The 26,969-nt window shown below is 40.5% G+C and overlaps 1 protein-coding gene and 1 long non-coding RNA gene across 5 annotated transcripts in view; one reads left to right on the top strand and one right to left on the bottom strand.

Annotated features, from left to right (window-relative positions):
* Positions 1-11,397, bottom strand: part of LOC140706942 (uncharacterized) — a 29,725-nt gene extending 18,328 nt beyond the window's left edge. Inside the window, exon 1 of the long non-coding RNA XR_012086882.2 lies at positions 11,278-11,397. This is a non-coding gene — a long non-coding RNA (uncharacterized LOC140706942). The remainder of the gene's footprint in view (positions 1-11,277) is intronic.
* The window catches only part of TOX (thymocyte selection associated high mobility group box), a 249,230-nt gene continuing 230,072 nt past the window's right edge, over positions 7,812-26,969 (top strand). For 3 of the 4 annotated variants that reach the window (XM_072998960.2, XM_020811519.3, XM_072998958.2), the window contains exon 1: positions 7,812-11,742. In XM_072998960.2, the coding sequence (XP_072855061.2) occupies positions 11,614-11,742 (129 nt within the window). In that variant the 5' untranslated portion in view covers positions 7,812-11,613. Of the gene's footprint in view, positions 11,743-12,378; positions 12,666-26,969 lie in introns of those variants that run through there. The other variant, XM_078393765.1, reaches the window with a different exon arrangement.

Genomic DNA, 26,969 nt, shown 5'->3' with positions numbered 1-26,969 from the left:
CTCAGCCTTCTATCCTTCCAAAGTTGGTAAAATGAGTACCCAGCTCGCTGTAGCCTGCATAATTAACTTGTAAACTGCCCAGAGAGTGCTTGAAGCACTATGGGGCGGTATATAAGCAGCACGCTTTGCTTTGTTTGGCTTTTGATGTCTTCTGGAAAGGTCTGCTGGAGGAGTGTCAGAGTGTCCTTTATCAGTACCTTGGTGAACAGGGATACTACATCAAAGCTGATCAGTATGTCCCTGGGGTTGAGTTTTAGGGTGCTGATCTTGCTTATGAAATGTCCTGAGTCTTTGATGTAGGATGAGGTTTGTCCATTGTGGGTCTGTAGGAGGGTGGCTAGGTATTTTGCTAATTCCTATGTTGGGGAGCCAATGGCACTTACAATGAGCTTGAGTTGGATTGAGTCTTTGTAGATTTTGGGGAGTCTGTATAGTCTTGGTGAGAGAGCTTCTGTCTTGCAGATTCATTGAAGGACATTGGGGTACAGGGAGGAATTCCTGATCTGCATGTTTGTTTGTTTTGTGATTTTGTTGGTTGGGTCCTGTTTCAGTTGTCTGTAGATGGTGGGATCTAGAAGTTCCCTGATTTTATCCTTGTATTCTTCTGTTTCCATGATTACTGTGGCATTGCCTTTGTCTGCTGGCAGAATGATGATGTCCGGATCTGAGTTTAGGGACTTGATAGCATTTCTCTCCTTTCTTGTAATGTTGCTTTTTTGGGGGGGGGTGTTTGCTTTTTGTAGGATCCTTGTCACTTGTGCAACTAAAAAAATGAACATACTACCAAAAGTATTCTTCCTCTTTGAAACTCTTTGAGTCTTCATTGTTTAATTATGACATGTAGAGTCATCACATGCATGACTTTATTTGTCTTTTGTTTTGACCTTTTAATGTTGGGCATTCCTTTGAGGATCATATATGTGATCATGTGTATATATGTTTACAAGTACGTGCAACAGCTCTTCAGAGAAATGAATTTTTCCTATTCCTCCTTTTTTTCCAACTAGATTGCAACCTATTTGGTTTGCAATTTACTTGTTATGTTTACAAACATATTTATTTCATCATACACACTACGTGCTTGCTATGTTTACATACAGGTAGTGTGTATATAATAATGAGATACCCGGTGTGATGTAGTGGATAAAGGGACAGACTAAGACTCTGGAGACCAGGATTCAAATCCCCATTCAGCCATAGAAACTCATTCGAGGAGAAGAAGTGTTAAAACCACTCTTTAAAAATCTCACTTACTTTAAAGTCTTGTTAGGATCTCTGTAAGTTGGTTCTGACTTAACAAGTGTGTATATACAGTTACTGCATATGCCTGGGCTTTGTGGAAAAGTATAGTGCCTTTACCCAGGTCTGATTTTGTTTATAAATTTGTCTTTGTTCTTTGAAGAGAATGAATTAATGTGCACATTCATTTTGATTGTGTGTGTGTAAAAATACAGGTTTTTGCGTGGGAGGGGTATCCTCTGTATCCCATATGTTCATTTTGTTTGTAACTCAGTACTGTAGTGCCTTCTCTCTCTTATATCATAGTAAGAAAAATTGGCTTCTCTTTTTCTCTGTCTTGGAAGGGCAGAAGGGGAAATTAGGGCAATCTGATGGAAAAGCAATATTTACAAAGGGAAAGGAGTTTCACCCTTGTTCATTTGGTATTCTTGGTTAGTTCACTTATCTTAAGTTCAAACTGAAAGTTCCTGCAATTCACACAGAGGTTTCATGATCTCATCAAAGACACGATCAGATCTAAAAAGTAACATTTTCATTTACCTTCCGATTATGAAGGTAAAGAATGGCTGAATGCAAGATATGGAGATGAGGAAAAGAATGTGTTATGGCAAAAAAGAAAAAAAAACTCCTTTACCATCTCAGGAAGCACCTTATCTGACAATACATTGAACATATTGTCTAGTAACAACCCTCAGCCTCTGAATCTGTCATGTACTTGGTTTGCTATCCTGGGCATGTAATATAGAATTCTGTTCACCACCCTCAAGAGAACAACAATGGCATTCAGAAAATACTGCTTCTGAACAGAGGATCAATTCAGCACCCATAACATGGATAGGAATAACTTCCACAGGCACAGCAGGAGCAGTTATCAGGAGCTTAGAGAAGGTGTGCCTGTAGTTGCAGAGTTGAGTGGGTTTTGTAGCATACATTTCTAGTAGCTGGAAGTAGCAGGTGCCTCTATTTGTACATGTGTCACCTGAACTGATGGAAAAGCCAACTGAGGCTGACAAGTCAAGAAAAAATGATTGTGTCAATCCACTGTTAGTTTAATTTCTTCTCTGTGTCCTTGTTTTATAGTAGTGTGCTATCTGCTTTTCTCTTCGTGTGGTTCAGTTTTATTAACTGTGTTGCTGCTTATCGGGGAGCTCAACAAACTGCCTGCTTAATTTCAAATCTGTTGCCTTTCTATACCGCCGTTCCTACCGACAAACAATAATCATCTTGGTAGGTTGTCAGGGGAAAAAAAGTTTTGAATTGCTTAGTTCATTTCAGGTTTCCTGATTTCAATTTCAATTTAATCACCACTATCTGTTCTTGACAACTTGACCTTGGGTTTTCTATTTCAAGAGAGACAGCATGTGCAAAGAGAGCAGTATGGAGCTGGACTTTATCTCAAAGTTGACACTAAATGGGTGGGTTGTTTGATTAAGAATATATTTTATGTGCTGAATACCATTTATCATTTGAAAATTCCCCAGCATCTGCCACTCTAAAGAAGGCATTTAGAGAAGAGACAGTTTAGATCTTAAACCTAAGGACATTTATTTAATTTCTATCTTAATTATTGGTACTCATTTCCACATTAGTATGTTTTGGGCCTCAACAGACCATGCACACAATGCTAGCTACCAGGACAAATAAAATAAAATAAAATAGTTACTGACAATATTTTTCTGGGCTGTGAGTTGTTATAAAATCATATCAATCAAGATTATATTAGTCACTCTTTGTTGCTATGGGATGTCAAGTCAGAACCAACTTAAAGAGACCCTCCTAAGGTTTTCAAGGTAAGTAAGATCTTTAAGGAGTGGTTTTACCAGTTCCACACCCCCAATGAATTTCCATGACTGAGTAAGAATTTGAACCCAGGCCTCCTGAGTGCTAGTCTGTCATGATATCTAGTACACCACACAGGGTATATCAGTCACTGTTTGGTTCTATTTAAATAAAAAAAAAATTGAAGGTATTCATGTCACACTTTTAAAATCGATTTAAATGGAACCTAAATATAACTTTTCTGAATCCATCATCTTGGTTTTAAAAAATTATTTTTGAGTCAAAGTGTACTGTTGATACAATCTACATAGACCATCCTATCATGTCAGTATGCAATGTGATGGAGTACCATGAATCCAGTATTCAAGATTATTCTAGATTTCACGTATAAGTTCAGAGAAGCATCTGGCAATAGAGAAAGACACATGGCAAAACTTATTTTTGTTATGCTCACTGCCCAGTAAAGGTAAAGGTTCCCCTTGACATTCTTAGTCTAGTCGTGTCTGACTCTAGGGGGCGGTGCTCATCTCGTTTTCAAGCTGTAGAGCCAGCGCTTGTCCGAAGACAGTTTCCATTGTCACCTGGCCAGTGTGACTATAGAACGCTCTTTTACCTTCCCACCGAGGTGGTACCTATTTATCTACTTGCATTTACAACTGCCAGGTTGGCGAGGAGCTTGGACAAAGCGACAGGAGCTCACTCCATCACGTGGAGTCAATCTTATGACACAGAGGCTTCTGCGGTTTAGCCCACAGCATCACCACGTCCCTTCACTGCCCAGTGCAATCTACTAATTCACCAGTAGTTTTCCAGCTGAAAAATATGTCGGGTAAAAGAATCAAGGAGCTGACAATACTGGGCTAAATAAATAACATTCAACCTCAGTTTAAAGACATTTGTGTTATATAGCAGATGTTTGGGCATGAATCTTAATGCTACCTTCTGCTGGAGGGATATGGAATATGATTATTCCCCTTTCAGTACAGAAAAAAAAGATTAGAAGGATATACAGTACTTGGTCTCATCCCTTCCCTTGGAAAAGCATAAATGATCAGTCTGGGTGCTTCTTGGTTGAGTGAAACAAAAACAACTTTTCCTTGAAGTTCAGTTTTCCTCCATTATATAAACAGGTTCGAAATGCATTTCCCCATGTCTGTCTTTGGAGAGCAGAAAATGAAGGAGAGAGGAAAGGCAGCTAATAAAAGAAGCAACAGGAAGGAAAGGGTGGTCTCAAAGGCTCTGAGATGTGGTAGAGAACACTCTAGGTTTACTAGCAGATAGAGAGCATGTTCCCCGCAGACATCCAATGTTAAAGGGAAAGCATGGAAGATTGTATTTTTCCAACACCTTGTACATTTCTGTGCTGTAAGTTAGATTGTTCTTCACAGGCCTGGTCCTGTAATAATAATAGTGAGTTCAGAACTCACTACTATTATTGATATAATTTTTCAAAAACAACTCACGCCCAAGAAAGGAACCTTCCTTCAATATTGAAGTCATTTGCTGAAACACACAGGGAGAATAATTTCAAATGCAATGTATTCTCCCAAGCTATACAGAAGTTCATAAATAAATTCATTCCGAATTATTATATAGGGCCTATCTGCACATAGTTTCTCATACTGCTGTTGGGAAATTAAAGGTTTGAATGTTACACTCCCAATATCAATTCCTTGTTCACAGAAAAATGATCTATTTTTAAGTTCATTTACATCTCTCTTTTCTTTTATCATGGATCTGGGAGATGTATATAGGCAATTTTCTATGCAGAGACAAACCAGATATACAACTGCTTACCTTCTGCAAGCTGACCTCATCCCTCTGTCAAATTAATTTTCTATATGCTACAGTGGTTAGAGGGCACCCTTATAGCAGAAGCACCCAAAACAAAAATTATCCCATAAACATGAATATGTGATCCAAGCAGAAGTGATGAGAGGGATGAGCCTCTCTTCCTCCACTTAAACCATGGGTCTCATCTGAACTTAGAGATCATAAATCTAATATGGAATGGTTGATGTAATGGTTCTATATGTGGATCTACGTCTCTGTTTAGAACACATGCGATGGAAAGTTGTAATTACATTCTTCAAAATCAGGAAAATGAAAAAACTACTTAGGGGATATAGGTAATAAAAGCAAATATTTGATGGCTGAGATAAGCAGTAAAATAATCAAATCTTATGATTTTATGCACATTCAATTGTAATTTGATTTATACTGTTTTAAACTCTGAATTGAACCAAGCTAATCTTTCAAATGTCCATGCTCCATTTTTTTTGACGAATGCAAAAACTATAGAATTTTTGATACTTTTTAATTTGCAGATTTGTAATTTGCTATTAGATGGTCATTAATTTCTACTCCACAAGTTTTAGATTTTTTTTAAAAATCTGAAGCCTAATGCAAGTTATCAAAACGGAAATCCAGATAACATTCCACTAACAGAGAATAGAGATTGTCTTAAATATTAGAAACAGAAATCATCTTTCCACAAGAATACTATTTAAAACATAGGAAAAGACATGCCTATTCTGTACACAAGAATAGTTTTAATGGGTTTTGTCTGGCCTTTTTCATTTTGTGATTATGTCATCCTTTTCTCTACTTAATTTTTTAAAAAATATTATTAGATTATTCTTCCCTTAAGAAGAGATTGTCTACTAGTACACTAGTCAGGGCAAAGGGTAGCCAGGATCAGCTTGGGGCTTAATATGTGCAGAGCACCAAAGCCCTAATCCAGACACTTTGTCTTTTCACTACTGAGAAAAAGTGCATCTTGTTAGGGTTATGAGTGTCACTCTATTGAGTGTTGTCTTATGTTTCAGTCTAGCAAACTTTAAGGCATTTCTTATACTCTCCTTTCCATATTCATATTTAAACCTTTTGCTGCTTATTGTGAGCCTTCCACAGGTCTAATCTAACTCTGTGCCCAAATGATCCAGATATCCCTTTTATAAAGGGTATTCTTCTATTGGAAAGCTTCCAGAGAACAATCATTTTCCTCAAATATTCTGCATTTTAAAGGGTGTCTAGCTAAGTCTGACTTAAAGAGAAAGAACCCTAAGGAAGAAGGCCAGAGATCTTGAAATTGCGCATCTACAGTAAGCACCCAGACCACAGACTGAGCAGGCAAACAGGTCACATGGTCACTTGAGTGAGATGATCTATGATTCTGTTTAAATTATAAAAATAATTTCAATTTCTGCAGCTGTATGTGTAAATTAGCATATATAATATTATGCAGATCAGTGTCTTCATTCACCCTTGTTTTTTTGTGATGGATGCACTTGTTTTTGGTGAAGTAGCCATGTTACCAGTGTCTCCTTTTGTTAGCAAATGTATTTATTTAATGGAATCTATTTAAATATTTATAAATAGCCCCTCTGGACTAAATCTACCTAAGCACTTAGGAACCAAAGAATAAGGATAAAAATAAAAATACATTAATATATTTTCATAAAACTTTAATACAAAAGATGGATAATTCAATCACAGGGCAGCTGAAATGAAAAACGTTTCCAATGCCACACTAGTAAAACAACAACATGAACAGTTTGAAAAGCCTGGGAGAGGAATGATGGTTAGTAAGTAGCCTCAGGAGGTGGAAAGGACCTGCGTCAACCCAGCCCTGTGATGGTACATGCCCATCCAGCCAACGGAGGGTTTTCCTTTGTCTCTCAGAGACTAGAACACCTGTGTAGTCCCGGGTGCAATTCCTGTGTGCTTGAGAGAGGGAGAAACAGAGAGATGGAAGGAGATGAAATCCAAAAAGTGTTACTTGGAATTGGGCCTCCTAGGCCCTGTTGTTCCCATTACTGGACAAAAGTAGTGTCTGTTGCAAGAGGCAGCAGTGTGTTTTTTCTCAGTCATTTTGTTGGTATGGTTTCTCTGGGTGGTACGTTGGTTGGGACTGGGAACACTGGGCCTCATCTTCCTGGTTGCCCAGAGAAGAGAATAACTGAGCAGGCAGTGGCCATGAAAGTGACTGAGCACTCATGTTGGCGCCTCAGTTTCCTCCTGTCTTACCCTATTCTGTTGTTCTGAAGTCTGGCATATTAACACAGGCAGAGAGTGGTGCCTAACCCCAACCCCTCCTTTGCTCACTTTAGCAGCAAGAGATCCAAAGAAAGCTTCCTCTCATGTACAGGCTTTACACACAAGCATGACTTCGGGGGGGGGGGGGAATAGATTCCTGTCTGGAAAATGTGGGTTCTTGCACACATGTAGAGTTGGACCCTTCTTTTCAGACATTTTGTTGCTGAAAGGTTAGTTTTAGCCAAAAGTTAAAAATAGCCAGCCAAGCTCTAGCTTCAACCTTCAGGTAGCCCACTTCAAGCCTAAGGGCTGCACTGGATACCCCTCTTGGAACTTGTAAGATAGCCCTTGCGAATTTAGATTGAACTACAGTGGTGCCCCGTATAGCGAGGTTAATCCGTTCCTGATTAACCTTCGCTATACGAAAACATCGCTGTGCGGGTAAGCAAAGCCTATTGGAACGCATTAAACTTAGTTTAATGTGTTCCAATAAGCATGGAAACTTACCCCTCCAGCGATGTTTTCGCTCCGGCGGCCATTTTGGAGCCGCCAATCAGCTGTTCGGCGGCTCCAAAATGGCCGCCGGAGGCCCCAATCGTCGCAAAGCGAGTGCGGCGATTGGGGCTGATCCGTATAGCGATCCCCAAAAAGGGATCGCTATACGGATTCTTCGTTAAACGGTGCGCTCGTTAAGCGAGGCACCACTGTACTTCTAACTGGATAAATGAAGAATAGGGCCCAATTGTGCCCCATACAAGAGCTGACTAAGGGCTTTGGCCGGAAACAATCTTAGTGCAGCTGGTATGTACTGACTTCCCTTTGAATAGAAGAATTTTAGTATGGCAACACTAGATTTTTGTGCTGCTTGTACCACATTGTTAACATGGGCCATGTGGTTTCCTTTATATTGAAAGATGACACCCAAATATTTATAAGGCTTAATTTGTTCTATCTCATGCTCATCAATTAACCACTTATAGATTCTGGGCCTCTGAGTGAACACTAAAACTTTGGTCTTTGGGTAATTTATCCATAGCATTTCCTCTTTACAGTATTGCGCAAGAGGGCGCAGTGCTCTCTTTAGTCCTACTGGTCTCTGTGAAATTAGGACTGCATCATCTGCATATAACAAAAGGGATATATGTCTACTGGCTAGTTTGGGGAGATGGAACTCTGGGTGGCTGACTGCCGTTACCATTGAGTTCATATAAAAATTAAATAACAATGGAGCTAATATACACCCTTGCTTCACACCATTATAGGTAGGAACTTAAAGCGCAGCTATAATATCTGTAAATTGGTGTATACCAATTTGGTATAATGATCACATGGGCTCAATGAGCTCCAAAGTAACAATTCTGTCATTCTGTGCAAGCTGCAATAGCCCATAGATAAGGCCTATGATATGGAGGCAGGAGATATTTAATAAGATGTATGAATGTAGTTAGATATAGATGTTTTTAGTGTTTTTAGATTGATTTTATGTCTCCTAATTTAAATAATATTCCTTACTTTTGCTGGTCAATGACCGTAATAAAACATTTATTTTATTTTGTTGCTCACATGAGCAAAGCAAATACGGAAGGGGTGGCCTGTTCCCAGTAATTGTGTCAATGGTTCCAGCATGACTGAACAGGCCTTCTGTATGTGTGTGCGCACATGCATGCATGCATGTGTGTGCATGAGCATGCAATCTGGGCACTTACTAAGATCCATTCTTCCTCTTTATGTATCTACAGTACACAATTTTAAGTTTGATACAATTTTAATTGCCATGGTTCCATCCTAAGAAATACGGTAACACACTCTACATAGGCCTGCCTTTCGAAAGTGCTCAGAAACTTCAGTAGGTCCGAACACTGCAGCCAGATTTTGAACTGGGGATGGTTACAGAAATCACATAACCCCGTTACAGCAGCTCCACTGCCTGCTGATTCAGTTCTGGGCACAATTCTGGACTCTAAATGGCTTGGCTCCAAACTATCTCAAAGACATCTCCCTTCACGAACCTGGTGAAGTCCTTCCTCTTAATATCATCACCTTTATAGGTGTGTTTGGTGGGGCACACACAACTGTATGAGAGGGTTTTTAATGGAGTGTTGTGTTTACAACTTTTAGTGTGGTGTTTGGTTTTTTTAAAATATTTGTATACTTACCATTTTTAGCTTTTAAATACAGTATCGTGTTTTAATGATGTGAGCCACTTTGGTTCCTTATTAAGGGGAAAGCCAAGGTAAAAAATGTTTTAAATAAAATAAAATAAATCCTGAGATATGTCCTTTGGTGAGATACTTAAAATGCTCTCTTAGAAGGAGCTCAGATACTCTTCTGAACCACAGCATTAGAGCTCTGTAGCTCTCCAAAACAAAAGTCTCAAGCTTCTATAGGATGGAGCCATGACAATTAAAGTGATATCAAACAAATATAATTGTGTAGTACAGATGCACTCAGCAGTAGGACAAATACAACAAACTCTGATTCTCTGAGGGAGACACAGAAGAAGTTGAAGGGAGCAGGAAGCCATTTCCTGCCACTGCTGCTCACTCAGTTGCAGAAGTCAAAAAGGCTTTTTGGACTACAGCTCCCAAAATCTGCCAGCCAGTAGGGTCATGGCAGGTGGCTGGAGAAATATCTTAAAATGAATGCTTCCAAATTCTTGCTAACTAGGGTAGACAATCAAAGAAACCACAACAGGTGTTGCTCACCTGCCTGCTCCCTCTTGGCAGTGATGCTGAAGGCACTCCCTACCATTGTCCAAACACAGGTGGCAAGTAAGTGAGGGGGAGTGGTGTCTCTTTCATACCATCATTTATTTGCCTACCATGGCAGGCAGCAAAAGGAGCAGTAGCTGTTCAGTACCATCTGTCCTCTTAAGTCTAGACGGGAAGGGAAGAGGACCAAGGGGGGAAAGGGGCCTAGATCTTTCTGAAAGCAGTAACAGACCACCAGGAATTGCTGTTGGCAGGCCTACCTGAGACACAGGGACTCATTCAACAGCTCTGATCTATGACTTGGTCCCTAATGAGCCAGGACTCCTGTGCTGCAGAGATGTCAATATAAAATCCATACTCAAATCTTGAATTTTTAAAGCTGCTCCAGAGGGACGCAAGGCATGAGCAGCTGCATTCCTACAACCCCCACCCAGCAGAACAGGCTGTGTAAGGCTTCCCATCTCTCCAAATCCATGTAGTCCTTTTCCTACACCTGTGTCTGCACACTAGTCACTACATCTGAACCTTTTTTTTCATTTCCATTGCCTTTTAAAAGAATAATAAAAACAAAAAACTGTACCTGCCAGTCACATATGTTATTTATTTTATATCTGCTAAATATTTCTACCATGGGTCTTCTCACTCTCCACCACAGCCAGTTTAATTTTTAATGTAATTCCCATGGCCTGATCGTCCCAACTGCAGATTTTAGGAACTGCACATGGGGCACAATTACTCAGGTAATTGAAATTACCTGAGTGGTATAGAAATTACACTTTGCACATGCTCAAACGGCTCTCCCTTCTTTCACTGTACGGGCACTGAGCCAAGAAGCCGCGAGCAGTTGATGGGAATCTGGTCTAGCTCAGAACTCTCCCGAAACTTAAGCCTTCCCTCCTTTTCTCTCCTGTTCGCCTGCTCTTCCCCTGCCTTCCCTTCCCTGCTTCCTACAAGGAGCGCTCTGCTGCTGCGATGGTACCATAGTAACTGGCAGGGGGTCTGGATGGTGGCGGCGGCGGCCGAGGAGGCCCGGCGGCTGGCGGAGGCCACAGCGCCCCCTGTCTGCGCTTCCCCCGCCGCGCGCTCCGCGGCCAGCCGCAAATGGCTCTGGAATCGCGAGCTCCTTTGTGTGAAGCACACTCGGAGCCCGGCGGCAGCGGCGCACGGCGAGTCCCTCTCCTCCAGCCTGCCAGCCGGCGACGCCGGGTAGCCTTTCCCGAGCCGGAGCCCGGCTTCACTTCCCCTCCGGACGGCTCGACGGGAGCTTTCGGCTCGCTCTGGTCTTGACTCTTCGAGGTGGGGGAAGACGAGAAAGAGCTCCGAAAGGAAGCCGTCGAAAAAGAGGGCGGCCGGCCGGCCGAGCGAGGGAGCGAGCGAGAGAGGCAGGCAGGCGGGGAAGGAGCAGAGAGGCGACCGCCCCCGAGCGAGCGAGCGAGCGAGCGTCGGAGCCCCATGCCCGGAGCTTTGGCAAGTCGCGTTGGGGGGCCCCGAGAGAACTCCTCGAAGTTACCTGCCCGGCCGTGAGAGGAACCCTTCGCCGCGTCCCTCGCCGGCCTCGGGCTGCGCGCAGGACCCGGGGCTCTTCGAGAGAGTTTCGCTCCCCTCCTCTCTTTCTTCTCTTGCACCGACCGCAAACGGATGTGAGGCAGGGAAGGTGTTTCTCGTCGCTTTTGGCTCCTGCTGCTGCTGCTCCTCAACTCGGGCACCTCGGTCTTCTCTGGCGCTGCTTGGGGGGTGCCTCCCTCCCCTCCCCACCAGCTCGCTCTCTGGCTTTTTTTCCCTTCTTTTTTGCATCAACATAAACACAAAAGAGGAAAGACCCGGAGTTTGCTGATGTTTTAGTGCAATGGACGTAAGATTTTACTCGCCTCCTCCTCCTCCTCCACCACCACCACCACCATCCCAGTCCGCGGCCGCTCCGGAGACCCCTTGCCTGGGACCTTCTCCGTGCTTGGACCCCTATTATTGCCACAAGGTGATTGTGCGTTTTGCTTTCTCTCTCTCTCTCTCTCTGTCTCTCTTTTCCTCGAAAGGGGCTGGATGGGCTTGCAGAAGGCTGTAGTTTTGAATGAGAGAGCGAGAGGGAGACTTCAGGCTGGGCAGGTTGCACCCTTGGGGCTCGAGGGAAGGAAGAGGCGCCCGCCGCGTTTTGTGCGGGCGTTTTCGTGGGAGGTGGGAGCCCAGGCTCGCTGCTTAGGTTGTAGGCGGGCGGGAGCGAACCCCCCCCCCCGGGAGGCGAGGACCCGATGTGGCCCGTCTCTCTTTGGATGCCTTTTAAAACAAAACCCTGGAATTCTCCGAGGAGGTGGGGTCAGAGAGGGGAGGGCACAGCTCTCCCCTGCGTCGCCGGCCTTACTCGCGAGTAAGCCCCGTGGTGCTCGGGGGAGGCGGCGGGCCAAGGGACTGGAATCCCAAGTGTTCCTCGGCTGAAAGTCTCCCTTAAAGTAGTAGCTCGGCACGCTTTGGTTGCTTATGCGGGAGATTTAAATCCGCTTCTTTTCTGCCGCCTCCCCCCCGCCCCCCCCATTAGGCTCCTTTTAGAGTGGCTTTCGAGGAGTGAAACGCGTTGTTTTTAACATGCCGGTCGGTGTGTCAGATCCTCGCCAAAGCTCCCGCTTGGGAAGTTTTCTGGGAATGGGACTGTGGGAATTTCAAATCAGAAGGATGACAAGTCAACGGGAGCACCGGCGGAATTACGCGGAGCATCACCAAACCACATCGGTTTCCCCATAATTCGATTCACCCGCGTAGAAATTCAGTGAAGGGCCATAAGAGAACGTTTTCCCTGCATTCTGCAGGAGGAGAGAGAGGGGAGGAATTTTTCAAGGCAGGGGGCAGAGAAAGAGGGGACGGTTAGAAGTGCTCTAGCAACGCGATCCTGGCTGTTTCTACTCAGAAGTAAGCCCCACTAAGTTGAATGAGTCTGCCGAGGAGTACACCCAAAAGGGGGTTCTTCTGATTGGTTTGTTGCTGTGATGGTGTTCACCGAACTGTCCACAAACAAATAAGAACAACTGTCGTGGGTGGTTTATTTTATACTGATTTTCTTTCTTTCTTTCTTTCTTTCTTTCTTTCTTTCTTTCTTTCTTTCTTTCTTTCTTTCTTTCTTTCTTTCTTTCTTTCTTTCTTTCTTTCTTTCCTTCCTTCTTGTTTTAGTTGACTGCTCTAGTATGCATAATGTGCAGTTTATTCTCCCCCCCCCCACCTTCAGTTTTGCGAAATGGGCAGCATTGGTTATAGAAAATAACCAGGAAGTGCAAGCTTTCCAGAGCACAGCCCGTGAGGTAGTGCTGTGTGTGCAGGGTGGGGGTGAGAGTGGAGGAAGACACAAGACAGAAATGTGAGCGAGCCTTAGTGATTTGTTTAAATCTGGATGCCTGTTAAGCTTTTGTTTAAGGCAGGCAATTTTGCAGCCTGCACCAGCTGTCCTATCTTTTGTTTTGCTTCTTTGATGCCCTATAAACTGCTCCTCTCTACAATCAACACTGGGCATTTTCTTATTTTTGATGATGCTGTTCTTGGTGATTACATTAGAGTAACTAAAGACGCTCTGTTCCTTTCTGTGAAAAGGAGGTGGGGTGAAGAGAACCCCTACTGTTGTGTTTTGTCATTCATCATGCGTGCTTTATGGGCTATTTTAGATACTCTGATCAAAGTAGACCCACATATAGTGATGTAAACACAGTGTTTTGCCATGTTATGTATTTTGAGAAAACAAACTCTTTCAACTTCAGATACCTCTCTTCATTTTTCAGGAAATTTTTAGCATGATCTCTTCTGTCTTTAATGATGTATTGAATTCATTTCTGCTCCCTGATAAAGATATGCAACTCTCAGTGTTCTTCTGACATCATGAGTGTGGATCCTGACAGCAGCACTACAAGAAACCCCATAGATAGGTTTTGTATGCCCTAATACTCTGGATGGCAATGCCAGTCCCTTTGGGTGTGATTAAATAAATCCTTGCCTGTAAAAGTTTCTTAGGAGACACTCAGGGTGTTGTTGTGGGTAGAATTATGGCCTAGGACTTGGGAGGCCAGGGTTCAAATCTCTGCTCAGCCATGGAAGTTCACTTGTGCCATGGAACTGATAAATAATAATTGTGTGTTGTTATGTCAGTTCTGACTTATGGCAGCCGCTTTGAGGGCTTTCTAGGTAGGGAGTACTCCAAAGCGGTTTACTATTCTCTTCTTCGAGGGGTATCCTGGGGTGCAGTTTGCCCATGGCTACACAAGCTGGCTGCTCTTCCTGGAGAACATAGTGAGATATTGAACTCCCAACCATACTTAACTAACAGAGCTGTCTAACCAGCTTCGAAATGGTAAAGCCACTTCTTAAATATCTCACTTACCTTGAAAGCTCTCTTAGGGTCCCTGTAAGTCAATTCGAATCTGACGGTGCATAACATAGCACAAAAGTTTCTCTAGGTATGGAAAAGGAGAAAGAGGCACAGAATTTGAATATCAAGAGTCACCTTCCCTGCCCAGATATGCCAGACAGTTTGTCAGCTGAGGCTGTTTCAGTACTCAGCAAATATTATTGCAGAACTACTTTTATTCTGTGACTTGCCACTGTAAAATATGATCGCTGTTATCTTTTATTGTGAATTGTAAGCCTGTCACATTGAAAAGTAAAGAAGCACTGGGTAGAATTAATGACATAAGTACCAAAGTGCCCAAAGAGCCATTTGGCAATGAAAACTGGACAAATAGTTATTAAATCTATCCTTGATTTAAAGCTTAAAAAAGAAGAAGAAGGTAATGACTTGAATACACATTTTACTCATCATACTCAAGATGGTAAGCCAGATTTAATTTAAAAGTTAAATGCTTTGGAAAATCAGGAATTGCGTTAATATGTTAAATCATTTTCCAATTAAATGCCTTAAATCATTCTGGGTGGGTGTAACTCCTGATTGAATAAAGTAATTGCAAAGCCTAGCCCCCCCTGTTTCCCATACAGGTTTTTCTTTTTTCTTGTTTTAGGAGCTAGTTATGTCAGTGATAAAGAAGGAGCAAACTTTTCTTTGACTGTGCAAATAAAGCACTCTGTTTAGTTTAGCCAGGACTGATAATAGATTTCAGAAATGCACCTTTGTAAGAGTCCCCTCCCCCCCAGCTCAGGAGTGACATACCAGAAATGTTTCTCACAAGACAACATTCTTCAAGCAATGCATATCTCTGTCAAGCAACTCTGCCAATGACCATTGATTATAGTAAATGGACTTGAGTAGCTTTGCTTGCTGGGCCCCTATGAGGCATGTGTTGAGTGAACATCTCATTTTCCTCTGTTCCCTCAGCCCCATCTATCTAGGCCAATGAATGGTATTAGGAAGCCATAATTTCTTGTTCCTGGCTGTAAAAAAATACTTCTTGTTTCTCTGTTTTCCTGAACTAGTCTTGCAGAACTTCTTCAAAATACTGCATCTCCTCCAGCAAATGTGATGAGTATAGATGTACATTCCACCCCATATCCTAGAACATGGTGTACTTATGACAGGCAAGCCTTCTTTGAAATCCTTGGGACTTTTTCTAGAATTATAGCTTCTGTGTTACTTTTTTTCTGTACTTTCGTGGTAGTTAGGGACTGCAAGAAAAACTTCAATCTGGCATGTTTATTTCGCATAGAAACAACTGCTAATATATTTGCTTTGGATTAATCCTATTTTAAGCTTATGGGGTTAGTCTGGAATAAGTGAATTGTGGCCTTAAAATGTGTTATATGAGTAAGCCTGTATATGTTTGTTGACTGGATTGAATGCCTATCTTCTGAAAGTATTTATGGTATTTTAACACTGTATCTTTGTCATGCCAAACCAAAATAAATCCCATCAAAGTAGACTTATTAAAATGATCCTAGGTTGCATGTGCAATGCCATATAACACCATAGTTCACATCTATTATTAGACCTGATAATATCTAAACTTCAGTTTGTACTAGTTATGATGAATCACCCTGACAAAGGTTTAAATAACATGCAACAGTGTGGATCTCTTTGTTTTTGTTGCTTTTCTGTTGCCTATCTTAGTTTTTCTTTATGACAGAATTCTTTTCTTTATAAACTTAAAATAATGTCCTTCAACATTTTAGTTGGCTATTGCTCTGTTTTCCCTTGCAGTGATGTAGTGTATTGTGTCGGATCATGTTTCTTTCCCAACTAAACCTCAGAGGAAGAAAAGTGAAAGAACAATGCAAATAATGTTGGTTATGGCAACTGTGTGAGATATCTCTTACAATAACAGAGAGAATGGATGGTATGTGTCTGTATATAGGTCAACCTTTGAAATAATATAGTGAAGCTCATAGGCTGGACAGACAGATTTAGACCTGAGGTAATATGGTTCATCTCTGAAATTTATAAGAGAGCTGCCTTTCAATTTTATGTGTAGGGAGTGCATATATTTTAATCTTCCTGGAACTGTTTCTCTTGTATATGCACATTGTGCAACCATAGCAGGAAAATAATTTCTGATTTATTTAATTTTTTGCTGTTTCTGTGTTGTAAAAATGACAGTACTTCCAGTTTAGTGGCACTTTAGTCTCCGCAGGCACTGTTTTGATTCATACTGTGAGTAGAGATAATTGCTTATAATTTTTGCCAGTCATCATTCTTTTCAACACTGAACTATTAAGCATTGCCTTTAATATAATTTTGTTTTGACATTAGTAATAGCTAGAATGTTGACTAGATGCCAAGAAATGGATTGACATAGGGGCCTTTACGGCTCCAAGAAGCTGAAATTTAAAAATTAAAGCCGTATATGTAACCCCCTCCCTCCATTTGCCTGTTACAGAAGCCATAGTTGATTTACTATTTACTTTTATATACATGCCAATGCAGTGGAAAAATATAAGCTGATTATAGACAGAGTACTGTAAATTTGACTCAGCAAAATGTCGGATAGAAAACAAGGCAACAGTAACAGACAGTATGTAGGGCAAATCATATTTTGAAACTTCTGAGTGAGTTCCATCACCAAACTACTGTATTTATTTACAAGAGAGTCTTGTTGGTCTCTAAGGTGCAACAATACCCTGTTGCATCTGGTCTAATGGACTAAAATGCCATTTATGTTATTTTATCATTGTGTAATTTAAATAATGGTCTTTACGAAAACTGTTCTCCAAATCATGCTTCATTTCTTCTGCATGTATCTGATGGCAACATTGTTATGTTTTTTTCAAAATACTGTAGCTAAATTCTCATGAAGCTCCAGAAGACTCTAAAGGTCTCCTATAGCACTTTGCCCAATGAAATTTGAGGGGTGTTGAATTTTTTTAAAAAAATGTTCTGAAGTTGTGGTTTTGGGAGTCAGTAAATATTTTTAGGCCGCATATTTGAGTTACCAGTAGATATAAAGGATTTTCTGTACTGGTGCTATTGAGTTATCCTGTTATTATTTTGAGCAAGACTCTCTTATGGTTCTTTATATGTTTTCAGTGGGAAGGTAAACAGTGTTCCATGTCTAGTCACGCTCGCCACGTGACCACGGAGGATTGTCTGCGGACAAAACACTAGCTCTATGGGTTGGAAACGGAGATGAGCACCGTTGCCTGGAGTCGGACACGACTGGACAAATTGTCAAGGGGAACCTTTACCTATATGTTTTTCAAATCAGTATGGTGGTCTGCTTTGATCAGTTTTCAGAATACCAGTGAATTGAACTTTTTCTAGAAAAGAGGAGAACTAATATTTTGCTGTGTTGTGAGATGCTTAATATTTGCAAACTCAGAGCTTTAGGTTGATTTTGCAGATTTTCCTTCAAAGCTACCTCTCATTAGATAATATAGCTTAAATATTTTAATTCTTTTAAATATAAAAATTGAAGACTGTAGACACTTGAGCAGCTGGACTTAATGAGGGGCCAGTCCATGGGACTGGACCATCCACTCACATGTCTGGTGGTGGCAGTCTTTCTCCTCCTTCTAATCACTCCTGTAGCACCGCTTTTTTCCCACTCAGCCAGCCATTTGAGGCAGGGGGAGAGAGGATGAGTCTCCCTGCATGGCTGCTGAATGGCCAGCCGAGCACAAAGAGAGCCAGGCTCCAGGAGTGATTGGAAGGATGAGCGAGGCCACCGCCACTGGATGTGTGAGTGGACGGCCCGGCCCCAGGCGCTGGACTCTCATTAAGTCAAGCTGGGCAGGGATATTTGTATATGAATAACCCCATATCTAGTAGACACCTCAGAAAAAGCATTCTGTTCTGTGACACACAGGAGAGAATGCATCAGCTAAGATGGTGTGCAGGTTATTTTTTGTGTATGTACAGGTGTAAGGTAAAAAAAATTCTTCTGAGTAGGTGTCTTTTTAATATAATTTAAATATATGTAAATATGATTGATTTATTACAGCCATACAATTATGGTGAAATCCTACAGACATCTGTCTGAGGAAGAGCTATGAACTTAACTTCTGGGAAGCATGCATTGGGAGTTACTTCTGTGTAAGCATGCATAGAGTTGTAGTTTAGTTGTCCAGTGTGCTGAGTACCTACATAATGCCTACATTGCTGATTATGAATCCAGATGCTTAATTCATTTGGTGGGCCACTTTATTGTAGCAGACTACAAAGAAGGATTTGATCTAGACTTATACTTAAGAGTAGGCCTTGTACATCAGTGGAACTTAAGTCCTGATTAGATTAACTCCTATTGGTTTTGGTGGGTTTGCTTTTATTGAGACGGAATCCAACCTCATATTTTTATGTAAGAAAATCAAGCTCAAAGCCAGGAAATATTAATAGCTCATGAACACAAATGCTTAATCTTGGCAGTGGTTTTAGGTGGTATCTAAGACTGTGAGGATAAGGCACCATGTTGGAAAATGTACCCACAGTAAAGCAAAATGCAGAGCTTTGTAGTTGTAGCCAGTTTTTATGGTCAAGGTTGATCCTCTTGATTAAGTTGCACATGTAGAGAAAACGGGATTCTGGTCCTCAATTTATCTGGAAGTTGTGGTCTTTTGCTATGACATGGAAGCAGTTTACTGTATATTGAATCTGTTATGAATCTATTTATCACATCCTTGGAGTCCTTTCCACCACTTTTCTTGTGATGATGGTTGGTTGTGCTGATGCAGATAAGCCTCTTGCATGGAGCACCGAGTCCTGAAGTGTGAATTGCATGTGGAGCTCTTTGGAAACATGACAGTTAGGGGGCTTGTATAGTGAGAAAATGGTTTTGCAGGTGGGTCTGATGTAGTCTGATGTCTGGAGCCTTCACATCTTTGTCTTAGAAGTTTGATGTCAATAGATAAAGATTAGTCTTTGGCTCTGTAAACTTTGTTCTTCACTGATGTTGCAACATTGTAATCTGTACTGTTAAAAAGAAATAAGAATAATGCAAACATTTTGATAATGTCCACCACTTAATTTAACAATATATGCTTGCTGTTTTGGCTGAGGATAGTGACACAGTAAATGAAATGCCATGGATCCCAGCAAACTTTACTCAGAGACATGCCTGTTGAGAATTAGAATCTTAATATGTGCATCAGTTGGGTGGCCAAGATTCTTGAAACTTGATATCCAGAGCCAGTGCCGTAGTGAGTATAGAATAGTCTTCGTAAAAGCGTCACCATTTTGAACATTTTATACAAGAAGGTGGTCTTCTGCTTCGTTTCATGCTGGCTGTCTTTGTTAAGACAGATAAGAGTTCTAGTTGTTGACACTTTCAACATTTCTTTTAACGATGATGTCTCTGGGTAGATGTTTTGCCCAAGGAACCCTTTTTCATTAAGAGGTCTGCTGCAAATTGATTCCGAATTGTGGTTATTAATGCAGGTACCAACACACACTTAATTATAGGCAGCAACGTTCTTTAACTGAAATAAGATTTTTTGGTCACAGCATTTTTTTTCTCTACAGCATTAGGCTCGAAAATGGTAACTTTATAATATGAACAAAACTGGTTCAAATCTGTGTTGCTGAACATTGCTACAGTGTTCATTTATAGTACGAGGACTGAATGTGCAAAGATGTTTTCCACTTGCAGTTTAAATATCTGCTAGGGTTATACGTGAGCTTGCATATGTGTGTGTATTTTTCTGCTTTGCTGCTCCTTCATATTAAAGGCCTTGTGTTAATTCTTTTAAATCTACTGTAGTGTATGTTTTCCTTTTGTTTGCCCCAGCTACCTCATTTTATAGGGTCACCAGTAGTCTTGAAAGATTTATAATTTCAGATGAATGAATAAAATGGGCTGACTTAAACTTTCACACTTAAGACTGGCAGTGAAATATCAGCTAATTAGTTCAAGTTAATGTATTTGGTATGAAATTTGGGTGTGTGAAAGACGTATTACTTGTTGGGTTGCATTTTCTTCATGACTGTTATTGAGCAAAGTTATTTCAGCTCTAAACATTTTTGGATGAAGCTACTCAAGGGTTATTTTCTTTTTGTACATGTAACTTTCCAATTTTACAATTCTTCTCTGAGACTTCTTGCTTATGAAGGTGAGGTGGTTGGTAGCTAGAGACAAGACCTTTTCAGTTATGGTGTCATAATTATGGAATTATATCTCTGGCACTGTTTGCTCACTGAGGTAATTAATGCTTCTCTTTTCCACATTTTATGAAGACATTTCCCCCTCATACTTTGTAGATTTTGATGGTTTTTTAAATTATTTTTAATATTTTAAAATTTATATTTTTAATTTTGCTGAGGTGGTATCATGGTGCTGCTGGTTGTTAACCGTCTTCTAGAGTTTTTACTTTTGTAAGATTTTCATTTGACTCAATAACACATAACCAGCCTTGAAATAACTAGATAGATATATTTAAGTTGGGCACATAATTGTTGTGACTGGTTTGTCTCATTGCCTGCAGTCTTGCCTGTCCATGCCACTAATGCCAACTGCAGAACTTTAATGGCTATGACAAACATAAGGCCAGTATTGTTTTTCATGAGCTATGTGAAAGCATTGGGATAAATTATCAGTTATGGAGGCAGTAGTGTCACACCTAGCTCTACCTATCATTTTCATCTAATACTGTCACTTTTATCTAATCATATGTTAGTGGGACAGGTAATATACTCAACCAATGCTTGGGAATGGTAATGGGCTGAATGAGGGTCAAGAAACTCGTCAGTCCAGACAAAATGGCAATACTAGGTGGTTCGTCCACTTGCTTAAGTGGTGTTCATCCCTTTCTGAAAACTGTTGTATTCTTCACTTAAAGATCAGATTTGTCATTTGGAAGTGTTCCTGGACTCATTATTGTCTGCAGAGGTACACATGTTTTGGGACTCCTTTTATCAGCTTAAGCTGGCATGGGCACTGTGACGCTGTGACTGCATAGATTTAGCCTTGCAACAGTTATTCATGCCTGGAGGATACCACATTTAGATGATTACAGTCTATTCTATGTGGAGCTGACTTTGAAAACATTTAGTTCAAAACAGGGTCACTGGACTGTTAACTGGAACCCATCAATACAATCATATTTTGCTGGTATTGTGTCAACTGTAGTTCAGTTCTGGGCCCAGTCCAGAATGCTGCCTTAATTTTTTAAAACTCTAAGATAAGATGCAATTTTTCCAGTATTCACCTATCCAAACACTAAGATCATAGTCTAAGGAGTTCTTCCTTGTATCCGTGTCTGCCACGGGTGGATAGTCATAAAAAATAGGACCTTTTCAGTAGTGGCACCCTGCCTGTGGATTTCCTGGCATTTATATGGCTGCGTACCTCATGGCAGGTGAAAACTTTTTAAAATTTGAGGATTGTACTTACATTTTCAGTAGGTGCTACTTTTTGTTTACCCTTTGCTTCTGTTTTTATTTTGTACTATTTCATTATGATTTTGAACTTCATGTTTGAACATATCACCTGTATACTGCTCAGAGAACAATTACTAGATGGTCTGAAATGTAATTAAAAGAATGAATGAATAAAATGTAATCTGCTCTCTTAGTTTTCTTTCATTAGAGCACTTGCCATATAGCGTCTTCAGTTCTTAAATCTTTGCCACATCAATTCATGGATTTTATTTCTTCCAACCGTCATTCTCTCTTTGACTGTAGTTTTTTCAGCCTGATTCTAAGCTCACTTTTCTTTCAATTGCCTAGCACTTTGGTGTTTTCTCCCTGCTTTTTTCCTGATGTCAGCCTTCCTCAACCTGGTTCCTTACAATCCCTAACATCTGTAGCAAGGAGATAGCAGAAGTAGAATTCCAGCCAATTTCTGCCTGGTTAGCCACATATACCCTCCCTTCCTGAAGAAATCAGATTTCATCTGTTTTTGGAAGCAAAGTAGAGTTGGGCATGGTTAATACTTGGATGGATGCCATAAGAGATCTTTGCTAGGGCTAAGAAAGAATCCTGCCTGAAACCTTGTAGATCCACCACCAGTCAGAGTTAATAATATGGACCAAGGGTTTCACTGAGTGGCAGAAATCCAGTTGTGAGTTGCAGCTGGAATAGGCCAAATGATTTAGTGTAAATTATGGAGAAGTTGACTCAACAAATCTTCACTGATTCAATTAGCCTACTCTAGCTGCTGCTTAGTACTGGATTTCAGCCAATATAGGGCAGCTTCGTATGAACTCAACCTTAGTTTTGCTCAACTTCTTTTTATTTATTTATTTATTTATTTATTTATTTATTTATTTATTTATTTATTTATTTATTTATTTATTTATTTATTTATTTATTTATTTATTGGACTTGTATACCGCCCCATAGCGCTACAAGCACTCTCCGGGCGGTTTACAATTTTTAATTATACAGGCTACACATTGCCCCCCCCCAGCAAGCTGGGTACTCATTTTACCGACCTCGGAAGGATGGAAGGCTGAGTCAACCTTGAGCCGGCTACCTGGGATTTGAACCCCAGGTCGTGAGCACAGTTTTAGCCGCAGTACAGCGTTTTAACCACTGCGCCATGAGGCTCACTCACTTTTTAGCTGTTGTCTCTATTGTTTCCTTGCCTAGAGCACCTTAGCATACTAGGAAGGTTGCCAGGGTTCTAATCAGTGGGTGATTGCACTAGGAGCAGTAGGACCAGTCAGAGGGGTAATCTCTGATCCTGTGCAGGCATTGACATACTTGCAAGTAGCGTTAAATTGGGGATGAGGAGTGACTACAATATAACTCCTATGCCTGAACAGCACCAGCAATGTTGCAGGTCATAATTTGTGAAGTGTGCAATCACTTTCCGCTGAATTTGGTCTCAAAATTTCCATGTCTGAGTTCCCTGATGGGTTCCCAATCTCATGAATTCTGTAGCTGCATTCAGATTATGTTTGCAGATCCTTATGCAGGCCTTGGTGGTTAATGCCTGAAGATCTGGAATGCTGCTGTGCATATTAAGATATCTGGGAAGCAGTGTTTATGTATGCACGCATGTTCCTATTCCTACCTTAGTTCTACACATATATGGTTCTGTATTCTATAGATCAACCTGGACTTTGGCAGGTGTTTCAACAGGTGTTTCAAAATTCACAATTTAGTCATGGGAGCCCATCATTCTTTGAGTGGGGGCAGTGAGCAGAGAAGCAACCCAGTTGTCTTTCTACTTTTTTTTACATTAGAAGCCCCTGGAGGCTTGAATAACAACAGGTAGTGATCTGTTTGTGTCCAGGAAATTGCTGACACTGTGCCTGCAGAAACAATAAAGATCATAAAAGCAATTGCATAGTAGCAGTTTAATTGAAATTAGACAGAGCTAGTCAAGGGAGATCCAAACTGCAAAATGTATGCAAAAGGAGAGCAATGCAATACATTTACTTGTGTTTGTATTGTATATTGGGATAGACAGGTATATGTTTTCATGTTGCATTTCTTTTATTAGAAGACTCTGAACTGCAGATGATTATTGCATTATTAATCTATGAGTGCATACTCACAGTTAATCTATGTTTAGTGACTTCTACTTATGCATTTTAGCTTCAGAATTTAGCCCTGAATTGCTTGTGCCCCTTCTAATCCAGGGATGTTGTTATGTGCCATGAAGTTGAAACTGACTGATAATGACCCTAACAAGGCTTTCAGGATGAGTGAGATATTTAAGGAGTGGTTTTATCAGTTTTGCACTCCCAGTGAGTTTCCATACAGTGGGGTCTCGACTTACGAACGGCTCGACATACGAACGTTTCGACTTACGAACCACTCTCATAGGGATATATGGACTCGACTTACGAACTTAGATTCGAGTTACGAACTCTTTTTCCCCCTTTTTTTTAAAGCTAAGTCATCTTAGGTCAAAAGGAAAAAAGAAAAAAATTATCCCCCTCTAGTGGCAGAAGGCGGAATATCAGCTTCCCATTAGTTTCTATGGACGAAAAGAGCAGATACGGATTAAATGGTTTTCAATGCATTCCTATGGGAAATGCAGATTCGACTTAAGAACTTTTCGACCTGAGAACTACCTTCCAATACAGATTAAGTTCGTAAGTCGAGACCCCACTGGTAGTTGAATGAGGGATTTGAACCTAGTCCTCCTGAATCTTAGCCTATAACTCGATCCACTATAGATTAATGGACTAACTCACTCAGGAAGTCTGTGTTTGAATCCCATTTGGTCACGGAAACTCACTGGGAATATGTAATATGGTAAAATCACTCCTTAAATAGCTCATTTACCTTGAAGGCCATATTAGGATTGCTGTAAGTCAGTTCTGACTTGAGGGGACGTAACAACAACTGAATGATGGGGAACCTGTGGTCTTCTAAATATTGTTTGACTACAGATCCCATTAGTCCTGAATAATGGTCTTGTTGACTGGGAGATTTAGCCCAACATACATTTAAGAGGTCCTTGCAACAAGCATGTATGAAGACAAGATAGGCCTTCTGGTTCCCTCTCTTGGTTGGGCCAGTATGGACAAGAATTATGGGAGCTGTGGTTTAATTTAAATCAATAGAAATGTGTCAGTTTCATGGTACTTCACCAGTGGACACCACCATCCTTTTTTCCAAAACTGCAATGTGAAAAATGTTATATTTGTTCGACTTTCTACCTCATTTTAGTCTTCCGAGGTTGTAATAAGTTAGAGTGGAATAATAAGTCATGCCACTATTAACACAGTGGGGTTGTTTGTTTGTTTGTTTTGGAGATCTTACAATGTTATGATACTTATTTCTGAATCAATCCAAAAGCAATTTGTGTTACTTGTATGACTTCTAGTCTATCCTGTCTAGTCTATCAGTGCCCTTTTGGTGATGAAAAATAATTACAACATCTACACATTGCACACATCTGACTTAAGTAAGGCTGAAGAAGGAAAATGGCAAGAGAAACTTTAAAGAGGTATATTTTACATTTGGCAAATGCCGTAATTAAAATTAGTCAAAGAAACCCACAGATAGTACAGCTTAGTATCATAGTTAATGATTTATTTTATGTTAATGACTTTCTGCTAGGGCATAAAAGACTGTTCATAATGGACTCTCAATGCTTTATTCAGTTGCTAGGGATAATGGGATAATCTTTCCCAAAATTAAGCTTTTTTGAAGTAAATTATGCTGTTATTTTTCAAGTTAACTCTTGAAAATTTATTACAGCACTAATCTTTCAAGACCTACTTGTATCCTTAATGGAAATGTGTTTTAGAAACATCAGGTTCCTTGCTCATTAACCAGGTCAGTTAATTATGTTGGAAATGTTTCATTTTATGTTTAGTTTTATATTCTGTAGATTAATATTCATGAAGTGGCAGTCTTAAATTTGGTGTTAGGTTCTGTGCAGGAACTATAGATGTTGTAGCTGACTGCCTAAGTGGAGGACGCAAGCTGAAGCCAGCCTATTGTAAATATCCAAGCCTTAACTCACTCACCAGTAGGCAAACTGTTTAATTCCGAACTGGGCAGATTTTTTTTTAAAAAAAGTATGTTGATAATTGGTCATAGCCAGCATTATATTTCAATAACAGATAATTTGCCTACTGAAGTCTGCATAATGTGCTAATCATGTCTAGTGGTTAATAAAGGCCTCCTATCTCACTCCCCTGATGGCTATAAAAGGCTATTATGTTTGTGGCAGCAGTTCAGGTACAGCTGCTGTGTGTTAATAATGCATAATTGTCCCGTTAATAAACACAGCAAAGGCCATCACCCCAAGCACCTAAAATACCTATTTTCTTTCCAAAATATTTATTAACACCTTAAAAACATATCTATTCATTTTAGTTAACTGTATATGAGTTAATGACACTCTGGGTTTCTTGTGTATCTCAGCTTTTGACACCTGGATGGCTGTGTGGAGAGATTAATGTATGTTGTAGCTAATCTTTTACCCCTGTGTTCTTTTTACCCTCCCTTATTTTAAAAGCAAGCTGTGCATGATGTGAATGTTAGGCTTACTGTGGCACAATTAACTTGATATGGTACTTAGTGGGAATGCACTGTTTTGAGTGGGCTAGGTTCAAATTGTAGGACAAAAGCGTCTTTCTGTCCAACTCAGACTTGAAGGCTTACAATAATCATGGTCAGAATGTAAAGGCATTAATTTGTGTAGGTGGGTGTGCATCTATGGACAGTGTGTAGATAAGTTGTTTGCATTTGTCCATATACCCCCACTACACTTATTTAGGGTTCCTGTTTGTTTTTAGCATACTGTGCTATATGCCAGTAATCTATTTATTGCTCACGCTTTCCCTTCTGGTAGGGATTGCTGTATTCATAAAGGCTTTATAAAATATATTTTCTCCAGACAAAGAGGATTCACATGGGATTTCCATTTTGCCAAGGAAACATGCAAATCAATAGACCAGCACTTATCTGCATTGAAATTAGGTATATTGTAATTTATGGGCATAGTGATATCCCTCCCACCCCCACCTCCTGTGCCATAGCCTAACATTCTTTAAAGTAACCCTGGCTGTGTCTCTGTGGAGAGGAGCAACTGAAAGAAAAATATATATCTTGTTTTCATATCATGTGCCATTGTTTCATGTTTTCTGTTAGTCATTTTGATAACCTTGCATTTTCCCCCTCCTGTTTTGGTTTGGAAACAAATGCTCAGAGAGCAGAGACATCCAACGCAGTTTCTATCATCAAGAGAAATGAGAAAAGCTTGACTAACTGACGGAGTTTTATTTGTGCCATACATAGCACACAACAGTTCATTTGTCATGCTTTAACTATATAATACAGACAATAACATATGTGGAGACACAGTTGTGATAAATGTGGTGTCTGGCCCTGTTGCTATTGTTTGCGCTCTCTATGGTTGTCATACATTGTTCTTTGCCTATCATCCC

This window comes from Pogona vitticeps, chromosome 4, assembly GCF_051106095.1.
Source record: "Pogona vitticeps strain Pit_001003342236 chromosome 4, PviZW2.1, whole genome shotgun sequence".
Classification (NCBI taxonomy): Eukaryota; Metazoa; Chordata; class Lepidosauria; order Squamata; family Agamidae; genus Pogona; species Pogona vitticeps.
The sequence above is the reverse complement of the archived record's forward strand: the minus strand, read 5'-3'. Positions and strand labels throughout refer to the sequence as shown.